The following is a 21,789-nucleotide window of genomic DNA, read 5'->3' as shown; positions in this document are numbered from 1 at the left end:
CAAGTTCACCAGATGTCAATAGCAAAATACTGCAGATGCTGGAAATCACCAGATGCCAAGCCAGGCACAGGCTGGGGTGAGGATGAAGGAAGAAAATTGACTTCCCAACTCCAAAATGTTTAAATTACATTATTTACTGTATGTCTAATCCTTCAAAAGTTCAACGTCCAGATACAGATAGGATTTCCTGTCCTCCATGTTGGGGAGAGTGCGAGGGACATTGTCTCTTTAAAACATTCCCAATCATTTTGATCAGGTCTGTGTTCTGCTTATCTTCAGAAGTTTTGTTCTGCACCATATATTTAGTTCTTTGTGTAATGTATGTAATGTATATATACCTTAAGGGAGAGAACTACTTTTTACAGCTCCTGTATACTGTAGTACCGGCAGTGACCACACCAGTATATAAACCCTGAGTAGGGATCTGTACAGTTAGTTCTAGAGTAACCCTCATTCAGTAAACACCTGTTGAATCGTTCCCTGCAGTCTGTTGTCTGATTATTGAAGGACACAACATTAAGATACACAGACATAACACTTTGACTAGAGGAAGAAACAGAAACTCGACTGCTAATGCAAGCAACTCTAACACTGAGAACAGCTCCATATGGCAACCGGTCAGGAAAGCGAATCAAGAGGCAGGTTTCAGGAGATCATTATATGTGGAGGTTGAACTTTCAAAGATTGAGGAAGGTCATTGCGAGCTCCACAGGTAGGATGACATCAAAGTAGTAAAGGAATTATTTCTGAAACTCTGAAGATCTCAATGCTCATGGCAGTTCGGAGCACAATAGCACAAAACACTGAGCTATCAATGATGCAAACTGAAGTTAATCACGATACTATCTAAAGAAACACTGTATTTTGGCCCAAGAAGTAGACCAGATACTCCAGTGAGGGGATAATTTCCCAAGTTTCTGCTTTTGATGGGTAGCCTTACCCGTTGGCAGTGCCTGTTGGAGATTTAGGCATCGCTGCCCACAATTTTCCATCTGTTCATTTTGATTGATGAAAAATTGTGGGCAGTGAGTGCCCAAGTTTCCAATATGCATAGTTGGTGGGCTAACCTCCCCGCTAAGCGCAAACTCAGAAAATCACCCCCTTGAGCTCTAATTTGGTGGTGCCTCTCCTGTCATGGCACCAGGACATACATTCCAGTAACCAATTTCCTGGGCTTGTATCATAGAATGGTTACAGCACAGAAGGAGGCCATTTGGCCCGTCGAGCCTGTGCCGGCTCTCTGCAAGAGCACTTCAGCTAGTCCCACTCCCCCGCCCTTTCCCCGTAGCCCTGCAAATTTTTTTCTTCAGGTACTTATCAATTTCCTTTTGAAAGCCACGATTGAATCTGCCTCCACCACCCTCTCAGGCAGTGCATTCCAGATCCTAACCACTCGCTGCGTAAAAAAGGTTTTCCTCGTGTGCCCTTTGGTTCTTTTGCCAATCACCTTAAATCTGTGTCTTCTGGTTCTCGACCCTTCCACCAATGGGAACAGTTTCTCTCTATCTACTCTGTCCAGACCCCTCATGATTTTGAACACCTCTATCAAATCTTCTCTCAATCTTCTCTACTCCAAGGAGAACAACCCCAGCTTCTCCAGTCTAGAACCATTCTCGTAAATCTTTTCTGCATCCTCTCTAAGGCCTTCACATCTTTCCTAAAGTGCGGCGCCCAGAATTGGACACAATACTCCAGCTGAAGCCAAACCAGTGTTTTATAAAGGTGGTTCATAACTTCCTTGCTTTTGTACTCTGTGCCTCTATTTATGAAGCCCAGGATCCCGGAAGCTTTTACAACCGCTTTCTCAACCTGCCCTGCCACCTTCAAAGATTTGTGCACATATACCCCCAGGTCTCTCTGTTCATGAACTCCTTTTAGGATTGTACCCTTTAGTTTATATGTCCTCTCCTCATTCTTCTACCAAAATGTATCTCTTTGCACTTTTCTGTGTTAAATTTCATCTGCCACGTGTCAGCCCATTCCACCAGCCTGTCTATGTCTTATTGAAGTCTATCGCTCTCCTCCTCACTGTTCACTATTTGAATTTTTGTGTCATCTGCAAATTTTGAAATTGTGCCCTGTACTCCCAAGTCCAAGTCATTAATATATATAAAAAAAATAATGGTTCTAGTGCTGACCCCTGGGGAACCTCACTGTTTACCTTTCTCCATTCCGAAAAACAACCGTTCACCACTACTCTCTGTTTCTTGTCATTTAGCCAATTTCGTATCCATGCTGCCACTGTCCCTTTTATTCTATGGGCTACAACTTTGCTGGCAAGCCTATTATGTGGCAGCCTATCAAACGCCTTTTGGAAATCCATGTACACCACGTCAACCGCATTGTCCTTATCAACCCTCTCTGTTACCTCATCAAAAAACTTGATCAAGTTAGTTAAACATGATTTGCCTTTAACAAATCCGTGCTGGCTTTCCTTAATTAATCCACACTTGTCCAAGTGATTGTTAATTTTGTCCCTGATTATCGTTTCTAAAAGCTTCCCCACTACCGAAGTTAAACTGACTGGCCTGTAGTTGCTAGGTTTATCCATACACCCTTTTTTAAACAAGGGTGTAACATTTGCAATTCTCCAGTCCTCTGGCACCACCCCCGTTTCTAAGGAGGATTGGAAGATTATGGCCAGTACCTCCGCGATTTCCACCTTAACTTCCCTCAGCATCCTAGGTTGCATCCCATCCGGTCCTACCTACTTTAAGTACAGCCAGCCTTTCTAGTACCTCCTTTATCAATGTTTATCCTATCCAGTATCTCCACTACCTCCTCTTTAACTATGACTTTGGCAGCATCTTCTTCCTTGGTGAAGACAGATGCAAAGCATTCATTTAGCACCTCAGCTATGCCCTCTACCTCCATGCATAGGTCTCCTTTTTGGTCCATAATCGGCCTCACCCCTCCTCTTACTGCCAGTTTACTATTTAGATGCCTATAGAAGACTTTTGAATTCTCTTGAATTGTAGTAATGGATTGTCTTGTTCCAGAAGGAGTCTCCGTGTCGAGTCTGTTGAACAGGCCTAATTCTACCAGTTAGAAAGCTGATGCTTTGTTTGCCTCCTTTCACTGGGCGAAACATAACTTGGTGGTAGAGCTTTGGCACTATGTTTACGGAGCCAAGTATATCTCAGAAATGGGAACCAACAACAACTTGCATTTATATAGCACCTTTAACAAAGTAAAATGTCCCACGGCGCTTCACAGGAGCGTTATCAAACAAAATTTGACACCAAGCCACATGAGATATTAGGACAGATGAGAACTAGGTTTTAAAGAATGTCTTCAAGGAGGAGAGAGGTGTAGAGAGATGGAGAGGTTTAGGGAGGGAATTCCAGAGCTTAGGGCCTAGGCAGCTGAAAGCACGGCCGCCACTGATAATCGGGTATGCGCAAGAGGCCAGAATTTGAGGAGCGCAGAGATCTCGGAGGGTTCAATGGATGTGGTCCAATTACTGCCCTATCCTTATGCCAAATAAGATACTGTGGGCACGAAATTTGGTAGCGCCCTGTTTCGGGGCAGTAATGCTGGTAAGGCAGGACATCCTGCGCCCGGTGAGGAAGTCCCGCCACGGCCGTGAAATTCGCCTTACCGCCCCACCCAGAAAGTGGAGCGCAATGTTGGGCGCTCGCGAGGCCGGTAGTTAAAGGGGAGGTGCAGCTGCAACCTGCGCCGCGGCAGCCTCGCAGAGCGCAGCCAAATTTCGCGCACCCCCCCAGAGGCGCTAACGGCAGGTGCAAAGGAGCCGAATTTCGCCCCCTGTGGCTCTGCTACCAAAACCATGCAGTTCACCAACTTCTCTAATGAAAAGAAGGTTAACAAATTAATAGTTTTAAGTTTAAATAAACACAAGAATGCATGAATCCACGAGTATGATATCAATTTGCTCAAATTTAGATCCCAGACAGGGGTAAATGATGAGTGAATGATCTGAGCCTCTTTCAGAAATCTACGTATGTTGGTTGTTTATCAGCTGAAGTTTGACTGAAAGTAATTTGTGAAACAAGATGAGTGCTTTGTAACCCAGTTTCTATTTAACCATCGCTGCAAACACTAATCTGATCGGTATGTTTCCCTTAAAGGCTAAGCTTCAGGGTAAGATTGCAAGCAGAGAAATCCGAGAAACCACAGTGTCAGTGATCGGAGCAGTGATTGGCAAGATGTGCCAGAGGAGCCTGTGTAAACTCCAGGTTAGTAGTTCTAATACTGTTGACCAATTGTCAATCTGCAGCTTAATAATTCACAATCAAGCTTCTTTACACATAGCGGATAAGATGGCTGCCCTGTTGACAAAAACAGAAAGAACGAACTTGGGCTGGATTTTCATTGGGCCGTGGAGTCGGGATTGGAGGCGTGTGGGGGTTTAAAATCCCGAAATCGGGGGTCCCGACCCCATCCCGCCTCCATGCCAGTTTCAAAGGAGGCGGGTACCCGCCCCGCACTGAGACCCGCCTCCCTGAGGCGGGAAGGGGATTAGTGCCAATTAACTGCCTGTTAACAGGTAGTTAACAGGCAGCTTTTAGCCTAATCCCTATTTTCATTGTTGAAATGTGGGATTCCCGACGGCTCCAAACCACGGCAAGTTAGCAAGGCGGGCCGTCGGGATGAAGGGCTTGGAGGGGTCGAGATGTCCAGTGTTCAGGTGAATGATGGGTGCATGAGTGCAGAGGTAAGTGTGTTTGGTCTGTGTAAAGTGTTTATAGAAGTTATACTAACCTTTACTTACCTTTACAGCCTTCCTTCAGGTCTCGGGAGTCCCTCATCTCACCGGCACAGAAAGCAGAATGGCCACCAGCTGTCAAAATCTGCAGCCTCTGCTTTCTGTTCTGGGGAGATCTCTAAAGCATCCTGAGAGGAAGGAATTAACCTGGAGTACAGATTGTCAGTGTTTGACAGCTTCAAACAGCTGTGAAACGCTAATATTTCATCTGTCAAAAGGTCTTGACAGATGAAATTTCAATCTGTGACGTCACCTGTAGCCAGGTGGCCCTTAATTGGTCTGCTGAGCCCGGTGGGCGGGCTCAACAAGGTCAATCTAGTCTAAATCGCGTGGGTTGGCTAGAACTCGATGGAGGCGGGACTACAACCCCAAAAGTTGTAGTCCCGCCTCCTCAATGAAAATCCAGCCCCTTATGTTTATATAGTGTCTTTCATGACCTCAGGATGTCCCACAGGGCTTTACAGCCAATGAAGTACTTTGGAAATGTAGTCACTCTTGTAACGTATGAAAATATAGAAGGCAATTTGCACACAGTAAGGTCGCACAAACAGCGATGAGATAAATGACCATATAATCTGCTTTAGTGAGGTTCATTGAGGAATAAATGTTGACCAAGAAACCAGGAGAACCCTGTACTCTTCTTTAAATAGTGCTATGGGATCTTCGCATCCATTTGAGGGGGCAGGCGGTTTAACGCCTCATCCAAAAAACAGTCCTTCTGACAGTGCAGCACTCCCTCAGTACTGCACCGATGTGTCAGCCTGGATTATGTGTTTAAAGCTCTGGGGTGGGACTTGAACCCACAACTTTCTGACTCAAGCGAGAGTGCCAAGGCTGACATCTAAAAGTAGAAAACTGGGCAGAAACAACAAAATGTTAAAAGATACGGCTATTCACATTGTGATTGTCTAACAAATTACTGCGGTGTAGCAGGCTACAGAACCTGCTCTTAACTGACCAAGAATTATAATTGTAGTTTGAATATTGTGTATAATCAGTGAACAGATGATTGAAATTTTTCTCCCCATTTTCTTCTTTACATCTCTATAACCACTTCCATGTCAGGAAGGCGGAATGTTAAAGCCCACAAATATCTTAATGTTGGCCAATAATTCCTACTCTTGACCTGCAACGTGACATTTTTGAAAGGTGCGGCAAGGGGGACGCCTTCCTGATCAATTTTCCCATTCCTTTCCTTACCTTCCCAATTCACTCCACAACAACGGGCAAATGTACCCCTAGGAGACCTTGAATGGAAAGAAAATGATTTTATAAATTAATGAGGTTTGATTCGAAATGTGATTTGCTCGTAAGACTCTGTCAGTATCCCTCAAATACAGTCCATGTGTCCCTATCCCAGCTCAGTGTGTTCTCGCTACATGATTTTATTCAGCTGGGAGATTGAGGTAGCTAGTCGCAACGCTTTTTTGTGTCAGTCATGGCTCAGTGGTAGCACTCTCGCCTTTGAGCTAGAAGGTTGTGTGTTCAAGTCCCACTCCAGAGACTTGAGCACAAAATCCAAGCTAACATTCCAATGCAGTACTATGGGCGTGCTGACTGTCAGAGGTGCCGTCTTTCGGATGAGACGTTAAACCGAGGCCGTCTGCCCTCTCAGGTGGACATAAAAGATCCCCTGGCACTATTTCAAAGAAGAGCAGGGATGTTTTCCCAGTGACCTGACCAACATTTATCCCTCAACCAAGATCATTAAAAGACAGACTATCTGGTCATTATCACATTGCTGTTTGTGGGAGCTTGCTGTGCGCAAATTGTCTGCTGTGTTTCCTACATTACAAGAGTGACTACACTTCAAAAGTATTTAATTGGCTGTAAAGCTCTTTTAACATCCTGCGGTCATGAAAGGTACTATATAAATGTTAGTCTTTCATTTTTAATTTAGAATACTTCAACCTAATTAGTCACCAATTAGCTTGTTGCAGGCCGAGAAGGAGAATGCTTTTTCTGCTTTTAAAGTCATCTGAGGTGGAATCTGGCACTATCACAAGGTACTGAACATCGTGAACCAGCTGAGAGTTGACAAAGTACTTTATAGTGTAGGCTGGTAGCTGAAAGATGACCCAGAAAATCAAATCTTGATCCTACTGAGTTCCCTAACTCATTTGGGTGGGGAGGAGGGGGGGAGGTGGAAAGAGAGATAGGATGACTGGAGTGCTACAATTTCCCTAACCACCAGGGGCTACAGTAGGGAAATATCCTATTCCTGAACACTATCCTGCAGGAAGGTACGAGCATGAAGCATCAGGTTCTCACATCTCGGCCTTAATGCCCCATCAGTCAATAATCTGCCAACATTCTGATCCAGGCTTACACAGGAATTGTGATCACTTGGGCGAGGTTCTAGAGGGTGGCACCCCTCGTGGAACTGGTACAACTCAACACCGTGTTTGGAGAGGGGGCTGGAGTGGTCGTGGGGGCGGGAATAATAAGAATGTGAAGCTAGGGATAAACAGCAACAGTGTCAGACCACACCATAACTTTGCCTTATGTTGGTCATTGTTCACAGGAAGTCGAAACTGCAAAGAAAGTGATCTTGGATGGGCTGAATGCAGCTAAAGAAGAGACGGATGTAAAGATGTACCTCCTTGCCCTTAAGAATGCACTTCTTCCAGAAACCATCCCACTCTTGTTACAATACGCTGAGTGGCAGACGAGCTCTGTGGCAGCTATTGCTGTGACTGTACTGCAGAGATTCCCAAGTGTCTACATCACTCAAGAGGTAAAATCACACACAATGGGGTCTATCTTGACTTTTGGGCGGCTCACCCGCACTGGTCGGCCACCCATTCCAGCGACAAAGTGGCCCCCTGCGCCCCACCCGCCCCCCCGAATTTGGGACCGCGGCCTCATTTAAATCTGGCAGGCGAGCGCTCCATTCGTTTACATATATCAGAAGTTGATCATTGGTGTTCTGATTTGGGATCTAACCACCAATGAGGCAACAGCGCTAAAACCAGCCCTTTCCAAACCTCACGGCCCTGAAACATCAAAAAGGAACAAACCAGCAAATAAGAAATGCGAGTACAAATGGGACAATGGTAGCCTGGGCTTCGAGGGCCAGATTGCTTGTGTCGGGAGGAGGTAAAGGGAGTGCACATATGACTCTAGGGCTGAAAGCTAGACATCCTTGTACGAAACAACCTTAGTGACAACCCTCGATAATGAACTGTATAAGGTGATGAAGTAACATTGCGTTGCTGATGACCTGTTATTTATATAAAGTTTTTATTTATTCACAATTAGGTAAAGAAGCAGATGAACAGGATTTTTCACCAGAGCAGGAATCACTATGGGACAACTGTGCGAGTGGCTGCACTCAATGTGATTCTCAATAACCACCCTTCAGCCATGGAATTGAAAAACATCTTGCTATCTGTTGGAGAAATAGAATCTGAACTGTCTAAGTATTTAGCGGCAAAACTGCAGAATATCCTGCACTCTGACAATCATCCAGCGAGGTGAGAGCAGAGTTACAGTAGCTTGGAAATTCTTGTTCCTCCGACAATCGTGGGTTACTAAGAGCTTTTAGGAAAGGACTCCTGTGCTGGTTTCAGTCTGTGGGCTAAAATGTGGAAAGTCCCTTCCGCACAGTGGGCCAATCAGTGAGAACGGGGCAGCACTAAATCCCCTAAATCAGCTGTGAGCTAAACCTAGGAGCCAGTTAAGCATCTAAGCTAGATAGATTTACATAGAATTTACAGCACAGAAACAGGCCATTCAGCCCATCGTGTGTTATGCTCCACTCGAGCCTCCTCCCACCCTTCTTCATCTCACCCTATTCCTTTCTCCCTCATGTACTAGCTTCCCCTTAAGTGCATCTATGCTATTTGCCTCAGCTACTCCTTGTGGTAGCGAGTTCCACATTCTAACCACTCTCTGGGTAAAGAAATTGCACCTGAATTTCTTTCCGGATATGTATAGCATCAGTTCTGGTATCATCCTTGTAAATCTTTATTGCACCTTCTCCGGTGCTTCTATATCCTTTTTATAATATGGAGATCAGAACTGAACTAGGAAGACAAAGCTAGCTGATCACCCAGCAAGTTGCCGTACGATTGGGTATTACTGACTAAACTTAAAATATTGACTGGTCATGAGATGCAGACCGTTCTACAAGGACTCGGGCAGAGAAAGCACGCACTTAAAGCAATTGCTGACAATGCTCCCAATAGCACCTGCTGCAACATGCATGGGAGGAGATCGCTCAAAACAGACACCAGTGGGCCACCAGAGAATGCGGCTAATGCATATTCAGGGGCTGGAAATGTATATCCCCAGAAGGTCTGGGGTCAGTGAAATCCTCCAACCAAGCAGCACCCTTCCTCCTTCCCTTAAGGGAGTCAGTGAGAAGGGCAGGTGTTGCACATTTGAAGCAAAGCACCAAGGAGCCAAATCAAACCCACACACCACAATAGAGGAAGTGAATGCCATTTACTTGATTTGAACATTAGGCTGAGTATTTATTTGTCATTGTTTACAAAATAACAGGAACCCAGCATAAGATGACAATAGATGGTGCTTGAAGAAGTGAGTATGAAAAGCTTGGGACACACCGGTTTTGGCACCATTACTTGGTAGATGTCATTTGCCTCTAAGAAATAGTGCAGCTGTGGAAGGCATCAGGAATGAGTCTACTTTATTGCATTGCTGCTAATTCCTGATTGATATTTTCAAGTCTTGATGGCTTTGCCATCCTGGATATTGAACTGCAGGCTGAGGCCTCTTATTTTGAGTGACGTTACGGAGCATGCAGCAGACAATAGGTTGTGCTGTAGGTCTGCCCAAATGGTCCAGACATATGGGGCTCGATTTTCCAAGCCCCGAGGAGGCGGGTTTGGAGGCGGGAAAATTGCAGAATCGGGGGGCAGGAACCCATCCCGCCTCCGTGCCAATGTCCCAGTACTGGGAGCCGCCTCCCCGAGGTGGGAAGGGGATTAGTGCCAATTAACTGCCTGTTAACAGGTAGTTAACAGGCAGTTTTTTGCCTAATCCCTATTTTTAGCCCTGAAGTGTGGGCTGTCCGACGGCTCCAAACCACACCAAGTTAGCGAGGCGGACCGTCGGTCTGAAGGGGTTGGAGGGGTCGAGATGTCCATTGTGCAGGTGAGTGATGGGTGCATGTGTGCAGAGGTAAGTGTGTGAGGTAAGTGTAAAGTGTTTTAATAAGTTTTACTTACCTTTACTTTCTCCTGCAGGCTTCCTTCCTTCAGGTCTCGGGAGTCCCTCAGCTCACCGGCACAGAAAGCAGAATGGCCGCTGAACTGTCAAAAGCTGCAGCCTCTGCTTTCTGGTCTGGAGAGCTCGCTAACTGAGTCTGAGTAGAAGGACTCAAGTTAGAAGACAGATTGTTAGTGTTTGACAGCTTCACAGAGCTGTCAAATGTTGATTTATCATCTGTCAAAAGCTCTTGACAGATGAAATGTCAATCGCTGACGTCGCCAGTAACCAGGTGTCCCTTAATTGGCCTGCTGAGCCCGCTGGGCGGCCTTAACAAGTTCAATCAAGGGAAAATAGCGTGGGTTGGCCACAAGTCGATGGAGGTGGGACTACAACCCAAAAAGTGGGAGTCCCGCCTCCAAAAGCTCCCCATTGCCAAAATCGAGCCCATGAAGTCTGTGCACAGCTGCCTCATGTTTACACCGTCTTGTGTCAGCCAACTTGGAAAATGGAGGCGATGCAGAAGACTTGGTCTGCATTTTCCCGATTGGAGCTACAGGGCAGCAGAGGCGCATCACAGTATAAAATGTCTCACCTTCACAGAATTTTATCTTATTCCAACCACATGTAGTAGGCCTGGGAAGAAAAAAGTGGTTTCTGCCGTTATAACTCTGAGCCAATCCTGTGTCTCAGCAACTTTGCATCACGGTCCTAATTTACCTCATAACATAAAGCACATTGATTTGCAGAACTGCGTTTAGATGGCCCAGGAGAGAGGTTGTAGTACCAGCAGCAGATTGGGTAGCTACTAACAAACGGGTCTCTGCCAGTGTTGGTAGTGCTGATGTTGGCAAGTGTAAAGTCTGTGGGTTGTTTAGTTAATTAATACACAGACTACCAGAGTAACTTAAAACAGGACTTTACTATTCGAAGGTCAGGGCGAATCTGCCAAATAAATCCTGACACAGCACTTATATACCGGTGTGGTCACCGTCGGTATTACAGTATACAGAAGCCAACAAAGTAGTGCCACACCTAAAATAGTTCTCTTAAAGGTGAACGGTTACATACAATGGTTTTCTTAAAGGTAGACGGATACATACACTACAATCCTCCCTTTTTAGCTTACAACATACTTAGTCCCCCATTAAACATAACATATATTCAACTTCATGTAAAACAATTCACAGGTATAATCTATGCGGGAAACAGTTTACAGATTCAGTCTCTGCGGGAACAGTTCACAGATTCAGTCTCTGGTCTTGACTCGGTCCGAACAACATCTCTGTGGTGTAGCCGGTTCACATTGCTAGCGTGACTCATCCAATAGTCTTTCCCTTGACTTAACAGCTTGAACTTCCGTCCTGCTGAACGAGCAGTGCTGACTTTTACAAACAGCTGGACTGCCTTGGTAATTTTTCCTACTTGCCAACTGATTTGGCTCCCTTCGTAGGGCCCACGTACATGATCTGGTAGAAGTGATAATGATTTAGATGGTTATCACCTTCTGCTTCGTCTTTTTCTTTTCTGCTTCTTGGAGACTCTCGGGGCTCCCTTATCAGCTGCCAGCTGTAGCGCCACCATCTCCCTATGTTCCTTAGACTTTAAGTGCTTCATCCTGATTTCTGCACTTTGGGAGTTTTCATCACAAGCTGGGCAGACCAAGTCCTCGTAATATTCCGTGTCACTCAACAGGTCATGGTAATATTCGGTGTCGTCCTGAACTAGTCTAGCGAGAGGGCCTGCTACTTCTTCCTTACCCAACTGGACGTTAGCCGACTGTTGTTCCCTCCCTAGACATCTTTCCTGAAGAGACTTCTTCATGCGTTCATATTCATCCCGCTCTTCCTGGGTTTCCTGCAAATCCTTCACTAATGACCTCATTTGTGATTTCAATACTTCCCCTTCCATCGGGGATTGATTGATCGGGCTATTCAATCCTTCTACTGGAGCAGCTGTTTCAACATTCTGTTGTTCACATAGACGTGATTCAGCGTACTTTTGGCATCCCAGTAAAATCTGTGTTGCAACCTCAGCTATTTCCATAACTTTTGAGAGCTCCGAACTCCTTCCCTTTGAAGATTGAAGCTCGTGTTCAGATTGTTCCCATTGCAGAGTCTTGTCCCTCAGCCTATGAAGGAGTTGGCTGACCGTTAACTCTTCCACGGGGACCCTGTGGATCAGAGTCTTCTCCATTTCATCCATCTTTTCCTCAAATGCTTTCACCTTCTTTTCCTCTTGTACTTTGGCTTTCAGCACTCGGAGAAGTTGCGCCTTGATGCTCTCTAGCTCATGTTCAGGGGCCATTCTTACAGTCTCTGTGTTTCTTACAGTTTCATTTTCTTCCACTGAAAGGATTCCCAGTTGAATCTGTTCTTCAAGTTGTTGAACCTCGGTCATTGCCGCCTCATATTTGTCTTGGGTTTCCTTCAATATTTTTATGAGTTCTTGGACATCTTGTCTTTCATGTTCTGCCATGTCTTTCACCTCTAATTTCTCATCTATGGATGGAACTTCTACCGATGAGTCTGTCTTGGCCTTGAGCTCATCAAGAATTTCCTGCAGCCTTTGGACTTCTTGCTCATGTTCAACCTTTAGTTGCTCATATGCTTCTACTGAAACTAGCTTTTCGGAGGTTGCCGAGTTAATCCCCTCCAGGATTGTAGCCTGGGCCTGTTCATACTGTTCCTTCAACTTCTCAAACTCTGCTTGTAAGGAGTCGTAGAGAAGAACGGGAATAAAATCCTGGCTTCCTGAAGATTCCTCTTCATTTGCTCCTTCCTGCAAATATTCTAACTCCTGAACAGCATAAGGGAGATATGATCGGTAATTGGTCACAATGGCTCTATGGTCGCTCTCTGCTTGAGCTAGCTGCTTCTGTTGTCTTTCCAGATTCTCCCATTCGGTGTCATAGAACTTTTTCATTGTTTTCATCTCTTGTTCGAGACAGTAACTCACTTGTTCTACTTGCTGTCGTAATTTGAAATAAAGTTGAGTCCGAGCTCGGTGTTCGTCAGTCATGGATATGTCCGTAAACTGAACAGACTCAGAATTCTCTGTCAAACTATGTTGTCGTTGTTCGGTGGAGTTCTGTTCTGAAACTTTGTTCTTCTCTGGAGCATAAGCCTTTATGCATGCCTTCGTTCTTCCAACCTTAGTCGGCAAGTCCATTTTAGCCTTGTCTTTCATATTTGGGTTGGTCTTATCGTCATCCGTTTCAGAATCTGAGCTGATTGTCTGCACCGAGTCCTCACTCGTTATGGCTTTTAGATAGTGCCATTCCATGTCTATTTTCTTGATCCACTCCCGTCCCAGAAGTGGTGGTCCTCCCTCAGGTAGTACGTATGAGTTCATTCTTGGGTGTTCTTTACCCCCATCTCTCACCTTGACTCTTATCTTCCCCATGGGGTATACTTTATGCCCCGTGTATGTCTGCAATACGAACTTGGTATCTCTTAAGGGTATATGTGAGAATAGCCGGTGGTAATCCCTTCGATTTATGACTGATAGAGCTGATCCAGTGTCCAACTCCATTTTCACTTGGACTCCAGCTATTTTTAGCATGACCCAGATAGTTTGTAGGTCAGCTTCCTTACTCCCATTGTGAATTCTCAGACTGCCCAGCTCCTGGCCGTTTGGGTCTGAGTCCGAATTCTGTTCGTCTGAACTCTTCTCAGCCACCTTGTGTACCTTGTTGTACTTTTCCTGTGATGGCTTCCTTTGGTTGTTGGTCTTCTTCCCTGACCGGCATACCTTAGCTATGTGACCCAGTTTGCCACATTTCCTACATTCCTGGTTCTTAAACCAGCATTGGTTCTGGTCGTGTGTTGTCTTCCCACACGATAGCATTTTGTTGCACTCGAGGTAATTTGATCCACACTGAGTGCCGCTGCCTTTAGCTGCATTTCCGCAGTTCCCTTCGCTGCGGCTTCGTGCGATGCTGCAATAAGGACAGCCCTGTCAAGTGTAAGGTCGTTCTCTTCGAGTAGTCGCTTTTGCGTTCCTTCCTTTGCCAATCCGCACACGAACTTGTCTCGCAATGCCTCTGTCAGATTCCCTCCAAACTGGCAGTGTTTCGCTAGTCTACGCAGTTCGACCAAGTATTCTGCGTTGCTTTCGTCTTTCCTTTGCGTTCTCGCATAGAATTTGAATCGTTCCGCCAACATCAACGGTGTGGGGTTCAAGTGATCCTTCAGAACAGTCACAATATCATCGAAAGTCTGATCCGCCGGTTTAGCTGGTGCTAGTAGATGCTTCAAGAGCCCGTATGTCTTCGCGCCCATCGAGTTTAGCAAGGTTATAGCTTTGTCATCTTCTTCTATTTTATTGGCCTCACAATAGATCTCAATGCGTTCCACATACGTGGCCCAGTCTTCTACCTCGGAATTAAAATTGTTGATGTTACCACGCTTAGGCATCTTCCTCTCTTCCTGATAACACCACGAATTATTTCTTTAAATTTTCTTTTCTTTTTTTTTTCCAAGATGGCGGTTCCCGCGAAAATGGCGGTTACCCGCGCTTATCTTCTCTCCCCGCCCACTTCAATGGCGGTTTCCCGCTTCTGTCTTCTTCCCCGCCTAATGGCGGCTTCCCGCGTTTCTTCCCTAGCGGGAGGGGTACACTTTCCCCACGGGCGACGGCCGCTGGCTTTCAGGTTCACAGCCTGCGCGTCGGCTTCAGGGCTTTCCCTTTTCTCGGCAGGGCAACCGGCGCTGGGTACACCCCGTTGACGGCGAACAGTTTCAGCCGCTGGGCTGGCTCTCGCTCAGTTCCCCTTTGGTCGGCTCTGCCTCTCCCGCTCACTCGGCTCCCAATCGCGCCTCCCAGCCCTCTCGCAGTCCGGTGCTTCCCTCCCTGGCTGCGGCTGAGTTTATCTCTTCCCGCGCCTACGCTCCCGATCGCAGCGCTTCGTGGCTTCGGTCGCTGCCCGGCCTTTTTCGCCGGTCGCGGTCTAGCTGTCTCACGACACCGTTGCGTCCCCCAGCCTGTCTGTACCGCGGCTTCCTTGCTCCACGCTGCCCCAGTCTCAGCGCCTCTGGACCCGACTTCTGTCCGGCTGCTTTCCCCCTCGACCGTGGTCGAGTGCACCGCCCTTATCCTCCGGTTATTCTTTTTACTGTCCCTTACTCACAGTCACCGTGGCCGCCTTGCTTCTTGTGCTGATCGGCTCACTCCTCACCATGGCAGAAGGTACAGTCAGTGCCTGTTGCTGATGGAAGTCTTTGTCTCTAACTTCTTCTTCCTTTCTAGTTCTGCAGCCTCGAGTTTTCTCCCAGCAGAACGACGAGGGCGGTTGCCTCTTCTTGACGCTCATTAACTGTTTCGGAAGTATTGTTGCCGCAGGGTACGATCGGACTCGTCGCCACTGTAAAGTCTGTGGGTTGTTTAGTTAATTAATACACAGACTACCAGAGTAACTTAAAACAGGACTTTACTATTCGAAGGTCAGGGCGAATCTGCCAAATAAATCCTGACACAGCACTTATATACCGGTGTGGTCACCGTCGGTATTACAGTATACAGAAGCCAACAAAGTAGTGCCACACCTAAAATAGTTCTCTTAAAGGTGAACGGTTACATACAATGGTTTTCTTAAAGGTAGACGGATACATACACTACAGCAAGTTTTTATTTGTCAGTGCTGTTGACTGTGCGAGGAGGCCCATCCATCAGGATTCAATGGTTAAAGTGTCTCCACTAATTTGCCCCAACAGCGATTCACAGTCTCAAACTTAGAATAGGCACTTTCTATTGAACATATTGAACAGTGTGAAGTGTTCATTTCCCACACTATCCATCCTCATGACATCTCTAAGTGAAACTGCCAAATATATTTTTTATACATTTTCACCCTTAGGAACTGTGCTTAGACTGCCACTTATATAGGACCCTTAAGGTAATTTCATGCTCTTAGTCTGGTTTTAGAGATAAAATGATAGGTTACATGCTGACTAAGTCACTTAGTCCTATTTTTCTTCTATGGCCTTGTTTACTTGCATGAGTTTATGTCGCTTGTACTTGCACTTTCAATCATTACTGGGACTTGTATGAAAAACTGCTATTTCTCAACTCTTTTATATAAACCCTTTCACTCCTACTTTCTGTAGCAAAGTCATCCGTGAAGTCCTGAAAGACCCAATGATATATAATTACAATCGACTGTCCAGAATTGGGAGTTCATCGTCCTCCTCAGGATATTTGGCAGGTAAAAGGAGCTGAACCTGCAAAGTAACATTTCATTATCTTCTGTTATAAATATTACATTTAAATGGAGCTATTGGATTCCATTTTTTTGTTCCTGCGTATATATAATTTAAATATTGCCTGATTAAAGAAATCCGCTTCAATTCAACTTCTTTCTTTATAAGTTACCACAGATATGGTGTCCTCATACAATATGGATTTACTTTTTGGAGACACTGGAATCTTACGGCATAGTCAGTCTGATTTCTTCATATTTACCCGGGAAAGCCAGCTTCATGCAACTCAGGTTTGTTCATTTGTTCTCAACCTGCTCAGTTTGAAATCTAAGTTTGTGGCTGGCTAGTGTTTAAAGGTGCAATCTAATTGTGCAAATATTCAATTTATGAAAACCATAACCAAAATATTGACCTCAGTAACAAGGAAGGAATTTGTTTTTTTTTTGGAGATCATGCGTGTTTAATACAATTTCAGGCACCAGCAAGTTAAGTGAGGGTAGACTCCAGATTCTGAATCAGCTTGCACACATACAAGTGCATGTAATATCAGTTACATTGGTGCTAACAGTGCCATCTCTTGTACCATGGAACAGGGCGCCTGCAGATAGTGATACAGCTTACTGACTTCAACCTTATTAATAGCACATCCATCTGTTTAAAGAAAAGGGGGTTGAAATTTGAGCCAATAAACTATGCCACTGTCAGTAGGTGTGGTAAGAGTTGCAAAAGGAGGGAGGGTTGCTTGCACTTTATTCTGTTGACTATCCTTGTTTTTGCACTGCCAGGTTTGTAGGGTAATTACTGCATAATGGCTAGGAGTGTTACCTGGCTGTAACTATAATACACTTAGCGCACCATGAGATCAAAGTTCACCATATACGATCACTTTAACATCATGAGGTTGTTGCAACCATAACATTGCTCTTAAAGAATGTTTTAATATAACGTGTGTATAGTTTTGTTTTACTTACATTTTTGGAAGTTCCTGTTGGAGTTTTTCTGCAAGAGATCATGTCTTCGGTTAAGATTGTTTACGGTCATCATTATGGCCGCCCAATGTGAACATATCCTTCATCATTGTGTGGTCAAATTCTTGGAATTCTCGCCGGGAATTTCCTTGGGGTTCTCCGCCATAACTTTAGCAGAAACATTTGTTTACACATCTTAAACTTAAGCTGATCTTCCGCTGAAGTTACAGCAGCCAATTGGGAGAATGTGAAAGAAATTGCTGCATCTTAACCTACACCATCATAACAATGAGCCTGTTAAAAGAGCAGGCTCACCACCACCTTCTCAGGGTTTTGCCAGTGTCACCCACATCAAGAACAAATCAAGAAAAACCCTTCCTAAAACAAGAATTTGACGTCCATGACACAACCATTCTAAATGTCCTGGTGACATGGTAAGTTTCTGCCGAATAGATTCTGTACAGGTGAGAGGAGCCTTGGATAGTGACAATTTCACCTAGTACATGCAAAAATATTGACGTATATTGGGCAGTTCAAAATAGCTTTGCTCTGCCTAATCAAGGATAATGAGCATCAGAAACTCTGGCCGCGATTTTCCCTACCTCGGCGGGTCCGTAGCGGGCGACGTCAGTGGCGGGTCCCGGCCTCACTGACAGCTCCAGCCCGCTGTGTAGAATGATTTTCCCCTGATTGGGCTTATTAAGCCCCGCCCAGCGAGTTTCCCGGCCAATTGAAGGAAGAGGGTCTGATGACGTCATTTGACGATGCGTCATCAGTCGGTTTCTTTAAAGGAACCATGCGCAAATTTATTTTGACATTTGTGCCATCAGTGTTCTACAACATTGAGGTGCTGCAAACACTGACAAGCATTGCACGGAGGTGCATGGCTGCATCCAGGTTCTCCCATGACTCCCTCCATATGATTATAGAGGGAGTCACAGCACATAGGGAGGTTCTCTTCCCTTCCAATAGGTGGAAGAGACCTCCCCTGGAGACCAACACAGCCAGGTTTCACATTGCACAGGAGGGCACAAGCAGGGATGTTGTCAGGAGGACCAGGCTGCAGTGGCGCAAACGTTTCAATGATCTGAGCAGATCACGAAACGTTACTGCAAAGCTACACTCAACCTCATCCTGCTGTACCACTCATCACATCCCCATCACTCTGCCTTCCCTATCCTACTTCTGCACATCTTTACTCACACCAACTTACCTTGCACCTCCACCCATCCCTCTCTCTCTACATTATCACTTCCCCATCTCACTAGCCACTCCTCACACTCACCCTCATCCTACTGCAAGCATACCAACTAACAACACACAAGGGTAGGCACTTGGGTGTTTTAGCTAATGTTCATGTGAAGTTTCTGTTAATGTGCTGTTATTTTCAACACTTTGCGTTCTTGGACAGATTTGTGTGTGGCTTAGTGAGTTGCAGTGAATGGTGAGACATAACGTTTCCCCCCACCCCCAGTGGTGATGAGTGTGAAAGGAATGGCTTGGGCATTGTAGGGATGCTTTATGGTGTTGGTGTGAAGTAAATCTGGCTATGGTGAAGGTCGGGTGCTGATGCCCTCTGTCCTGTGCAGCATCAGTTGATTGCGGAGAAGGTTGGTGTTGTTGTTCGTACTGCTGGTGTGCCTGGTGATGCTGGTGTTCGGGCTGATCTTGGTGGGATTCTGAGGACCAAGGTGAAAGAGTATAAAATGCACCGATGCTGATGGAATAGATGGCAGGTGAAGTAGAGATGACAGAAGCGATCTGTCAATGGTGGGAGAGGTAATGAGGTCAGACTGGATGGAGACTTGTGTAAAGACTTGCATCATTCTGAATCTGTAGTGGAAATGCAGTTTAGAGAAGCTCGTGGTTAAGGGAACATTTCTCAATCAGCTGGGAGCTTTGACTTGACATTTGAAGCTGTCAACTCATCAGCTGAATTAATGGCAAGTGACCTCCTGTCTCAGCTTCACAGATGAGGTCTAGGCACAGCGGGAAACTGGTGGGTGACCTGTCAAATTCAAGAAGCTGGGGAAAAAGCATGAAGTGGCTGTAAGCAAACCACTAATGATTTTAATTGCCCCCCCCCCGCCGCCGCTGCCTGTCGGGTCTGCTCAGCACTGACAGACCTGACATTGGGAAAGTCCAGTGTGCAGGTTCCTGACCCGCTGTCAAACATTTTCAATTTAACAGCTGACCCGCCACTCATCCCGTCCACTGAGCGCCGTCAAATTTCCAGCTTCTATGCTCTACCTGATACATACTTACATAAAACACAAGTGTTGCCTCAAGAACGCTGCGTTTGAACTCTCTCAGTAGCTCATCAAGTTTATCCAATCAGTGCACAGGCCATATAAACCAGGACTGTCCAAGGTTCGAGTTAAGCTGATCTCAAGAATCAGATGAGGTGTTACAGTGGTCTCATTGCCTCTGGGATGGGATAGAAAAAAAATGCAGCCAGGGCTCCCGATCCTAATTCCTATCCAGTAATTCTGGCAGAAAACTTTAGTGTGTGACCTCAGATGGGGACATGATTGGGTCGGGCTTTAATGCTCTCCCATGGTTAAACAGTCTGCTGATGCTTGTTGTGAAGGTGCACACATGAATAATGGTCACTTGGGCACGGTACCAGAGAGTGAATATTATTCCAGTAACTTCATATTAAGAGTTCAGCAAATTTCCTTATGCCATGGGTGGCTTTCGTGGAACTTGATTTGGTTCCAGCACTGATTTGACATGGTCCAGCTGTTCCTGTTAATATATTGTCACTGTTATTTATTACAAACACTTCTTCACATCTGGAACAGGTATCAATTGAAGCCCAAGGTCTAGACGCATTCTTCAAAGAAAGCTCTAAGGAAGCTCGGGATGATGATGATGAAGTCATGGCTGGTATGTCGGTGATTCTCTTTGATGTCCAGCTTCCTCCAGTTGTGTTTTTCGAAGGATACACTGACCTAATGGAAAAGCTCTGGTCAATCACTGAAGAGCCTACAAGCATAATAAAAGGATCCATTTTACTTATTGATCATCTACAGGTAATGAAGTCCAATGCAACTTCATTATTACAAACTAGATTACTATGAACACATATCATAACAAACATTACCATTGGTCTGCAGTAGTCAATAGTAAGAGTTAAATAAGATGATTGCAATCAAAATGATTACTTTGCCAGTCCCTACAAGTTTGCATTGATAATGAATGTTGAACTTAGCAACAGTATGTTACAGCGCTCAATGAATCCAAGATAATAGACAGAAAAAACACGGCAAAGAACAATTGTATTTAAGCACAGAAATATAGGTTTTATATATGTTATATAATATATACAACATAAATGACATCCAATGAGAATATTGTAATTTAATTTTTGATGTTTTGTCGTACACTTCTGAAAATTCCCTTAGCCTGGTTTTACTTTATCTCCTTGTTGTAGATAATTAATACTTATTATGGGTGGAGCCAGATCTTTCTCTACTGTGAGCTGTTAAAAGGAAGAATTTGTATTTATGAAGTACCTTGGTACATTCACAGAATGTCCCAAATCTCTTTCCATCCAATTAATTACTTTGAAGTCCAATCATTGTTATGTAGGAAATGTGGCAGCCAATTTGTACACAGCAAGGTCCCACCAACAGCAAATGAATGAATGGTTTTGGTGGCATTGCTTGAGGGAGGAATGTTGGCCAGGACACTGGAAGAACACTCTGCTCCTCTTCCAATAGTCTTACGGAATCTTTTACATCCACCTAAGCAGGCGGACGGGACCTCGGTTTAACGTCTCATCTGAAAGGCGGCACCTCTGACAATGCAGCAATCCCTCAGTACTGCAGTGAAGTGTCAGCCTAGGCAGCATGCACAAAGCCCATAGTAGGTCTCGAGTCCACTAGCAATCATTTTCTGAAATGTGGAGTCTTATTATAGTGTGTCAACTATGGGGAATGGCGTGAACATTTTCTACTTGCGTTATAAATTTATGGAATTCAAGAGAATGGATTGAGAAACAAAGAAAATGCTGGAAGCACAGCAGGTTAGTCAGTATGTGTGGAGAGAATCAGGCGATGGGAAAATATATATAAAATAGAGAGAGAGGAATCGTGAGTGGAATGATGTTACAGATCATCTCAGTCAAGTAATGGACAAAAACATTAACAGTTTGAAGAGGCAAAGGGTGTACCTGAGGGAGTGTGAGGCCTGAGGAAATGCAAGGAAATAGGAGAGAGATGGGAAACGTGGGGGTGAGGTGTGAAATTAAAACCGGTTTGAAAATAAGGATATCGCTGAATTCAATTGTCATCTTGCACCGTTTCAGTTTAGGAAGCTTGGGGTGTTTAAAACTGCACATAAGTAATAGAGGTGACACATTTTGCCAGTACACACAGCACAGGTTTAAAACACTTGCTATTGCTGCACAAATAGAATGTGTCCAATTTCCTCTCTCCTGCAGGCAATCCTACTGCAGTCTGGGCTTCGAGCAAGCGCTGAATTCCAAGGGGGGCTTGGAATTGACATTTCAGGCAACATTGAGCTCAGCTTGTGGAGTCAAAGGTCTAAAACTAACATCAGAAATAGGTATGTGAGTAAAAGTATTGAAGTCGGGCCAGGTACCAGCATTCCGTTGTGTGTTTTTTATTAAGGTACCATCAATATCATTCACTAAATAATTATTAAACTATACAGAATAATCTAGTCTTACCTAAGTTACCCTATTCCATCA

The 21,789-nt window shown here is 45.0% G+C and overlaps 1 protein-coding gene across 1 annotated transcript in view; it reads left to right on the top strand.

Annotated features, from left to right (window-relative positions):
• The window catches only part of LOC147098522 (microsomal triglyceride transfer protein large subunit-like), a 149,176-nt gene that overhangs the window by 109,015 nt on the left and 18,372 nt on the right, over positions 1-21,789 (top strand). The window contains exons 10-16 of the mRNA XM_085970317.1: positions 4,092-4,199; positions 7,254-7,466; positions 7,991-8,205; positions 16,012-16,109; positions 16,273-16,394; positions 19,877-20,107; positions 21,520-21,644. Of these exons, the coding sequence (XP_085826443.1) occupies positions 4,092-4,199; positions 7,254-7,466; positions 7,991-8,205; positions 16,012-16,109; positions 16,273-16,394; positions 19,877-20,107; positions 21,520-21,644 (1,112 nt within the window). The remainder of the gene's footprint in view (positions 1-4,091; positions 4,200-7,253; positions 7,467-7,990; positions 8,206-16,011; positions 16,110-16,272; positions 16,395-19,876; positions 20,108-21,519; positions 21,645-21,789) is intronic.

Source organism: Somniosus microcephalus, chromosome 29 (assembly GCF_052327205.1).
Source record: "Somniosus microcephalus isolate GS21.2 chromosome 29, FLI_Smic_1.0, whole genome shotgun sequence".
NCBI lineage: Eukaryota > Metazoa > Chordata > Chondrichthyes > Squaliformes > Somniosidae > Somniosus > Somniosus microcephalus.
Note: the sequence above shows the minus strand (reverse complement) of the source record. Positions and strands in the feature narration are given on the sequence as shown.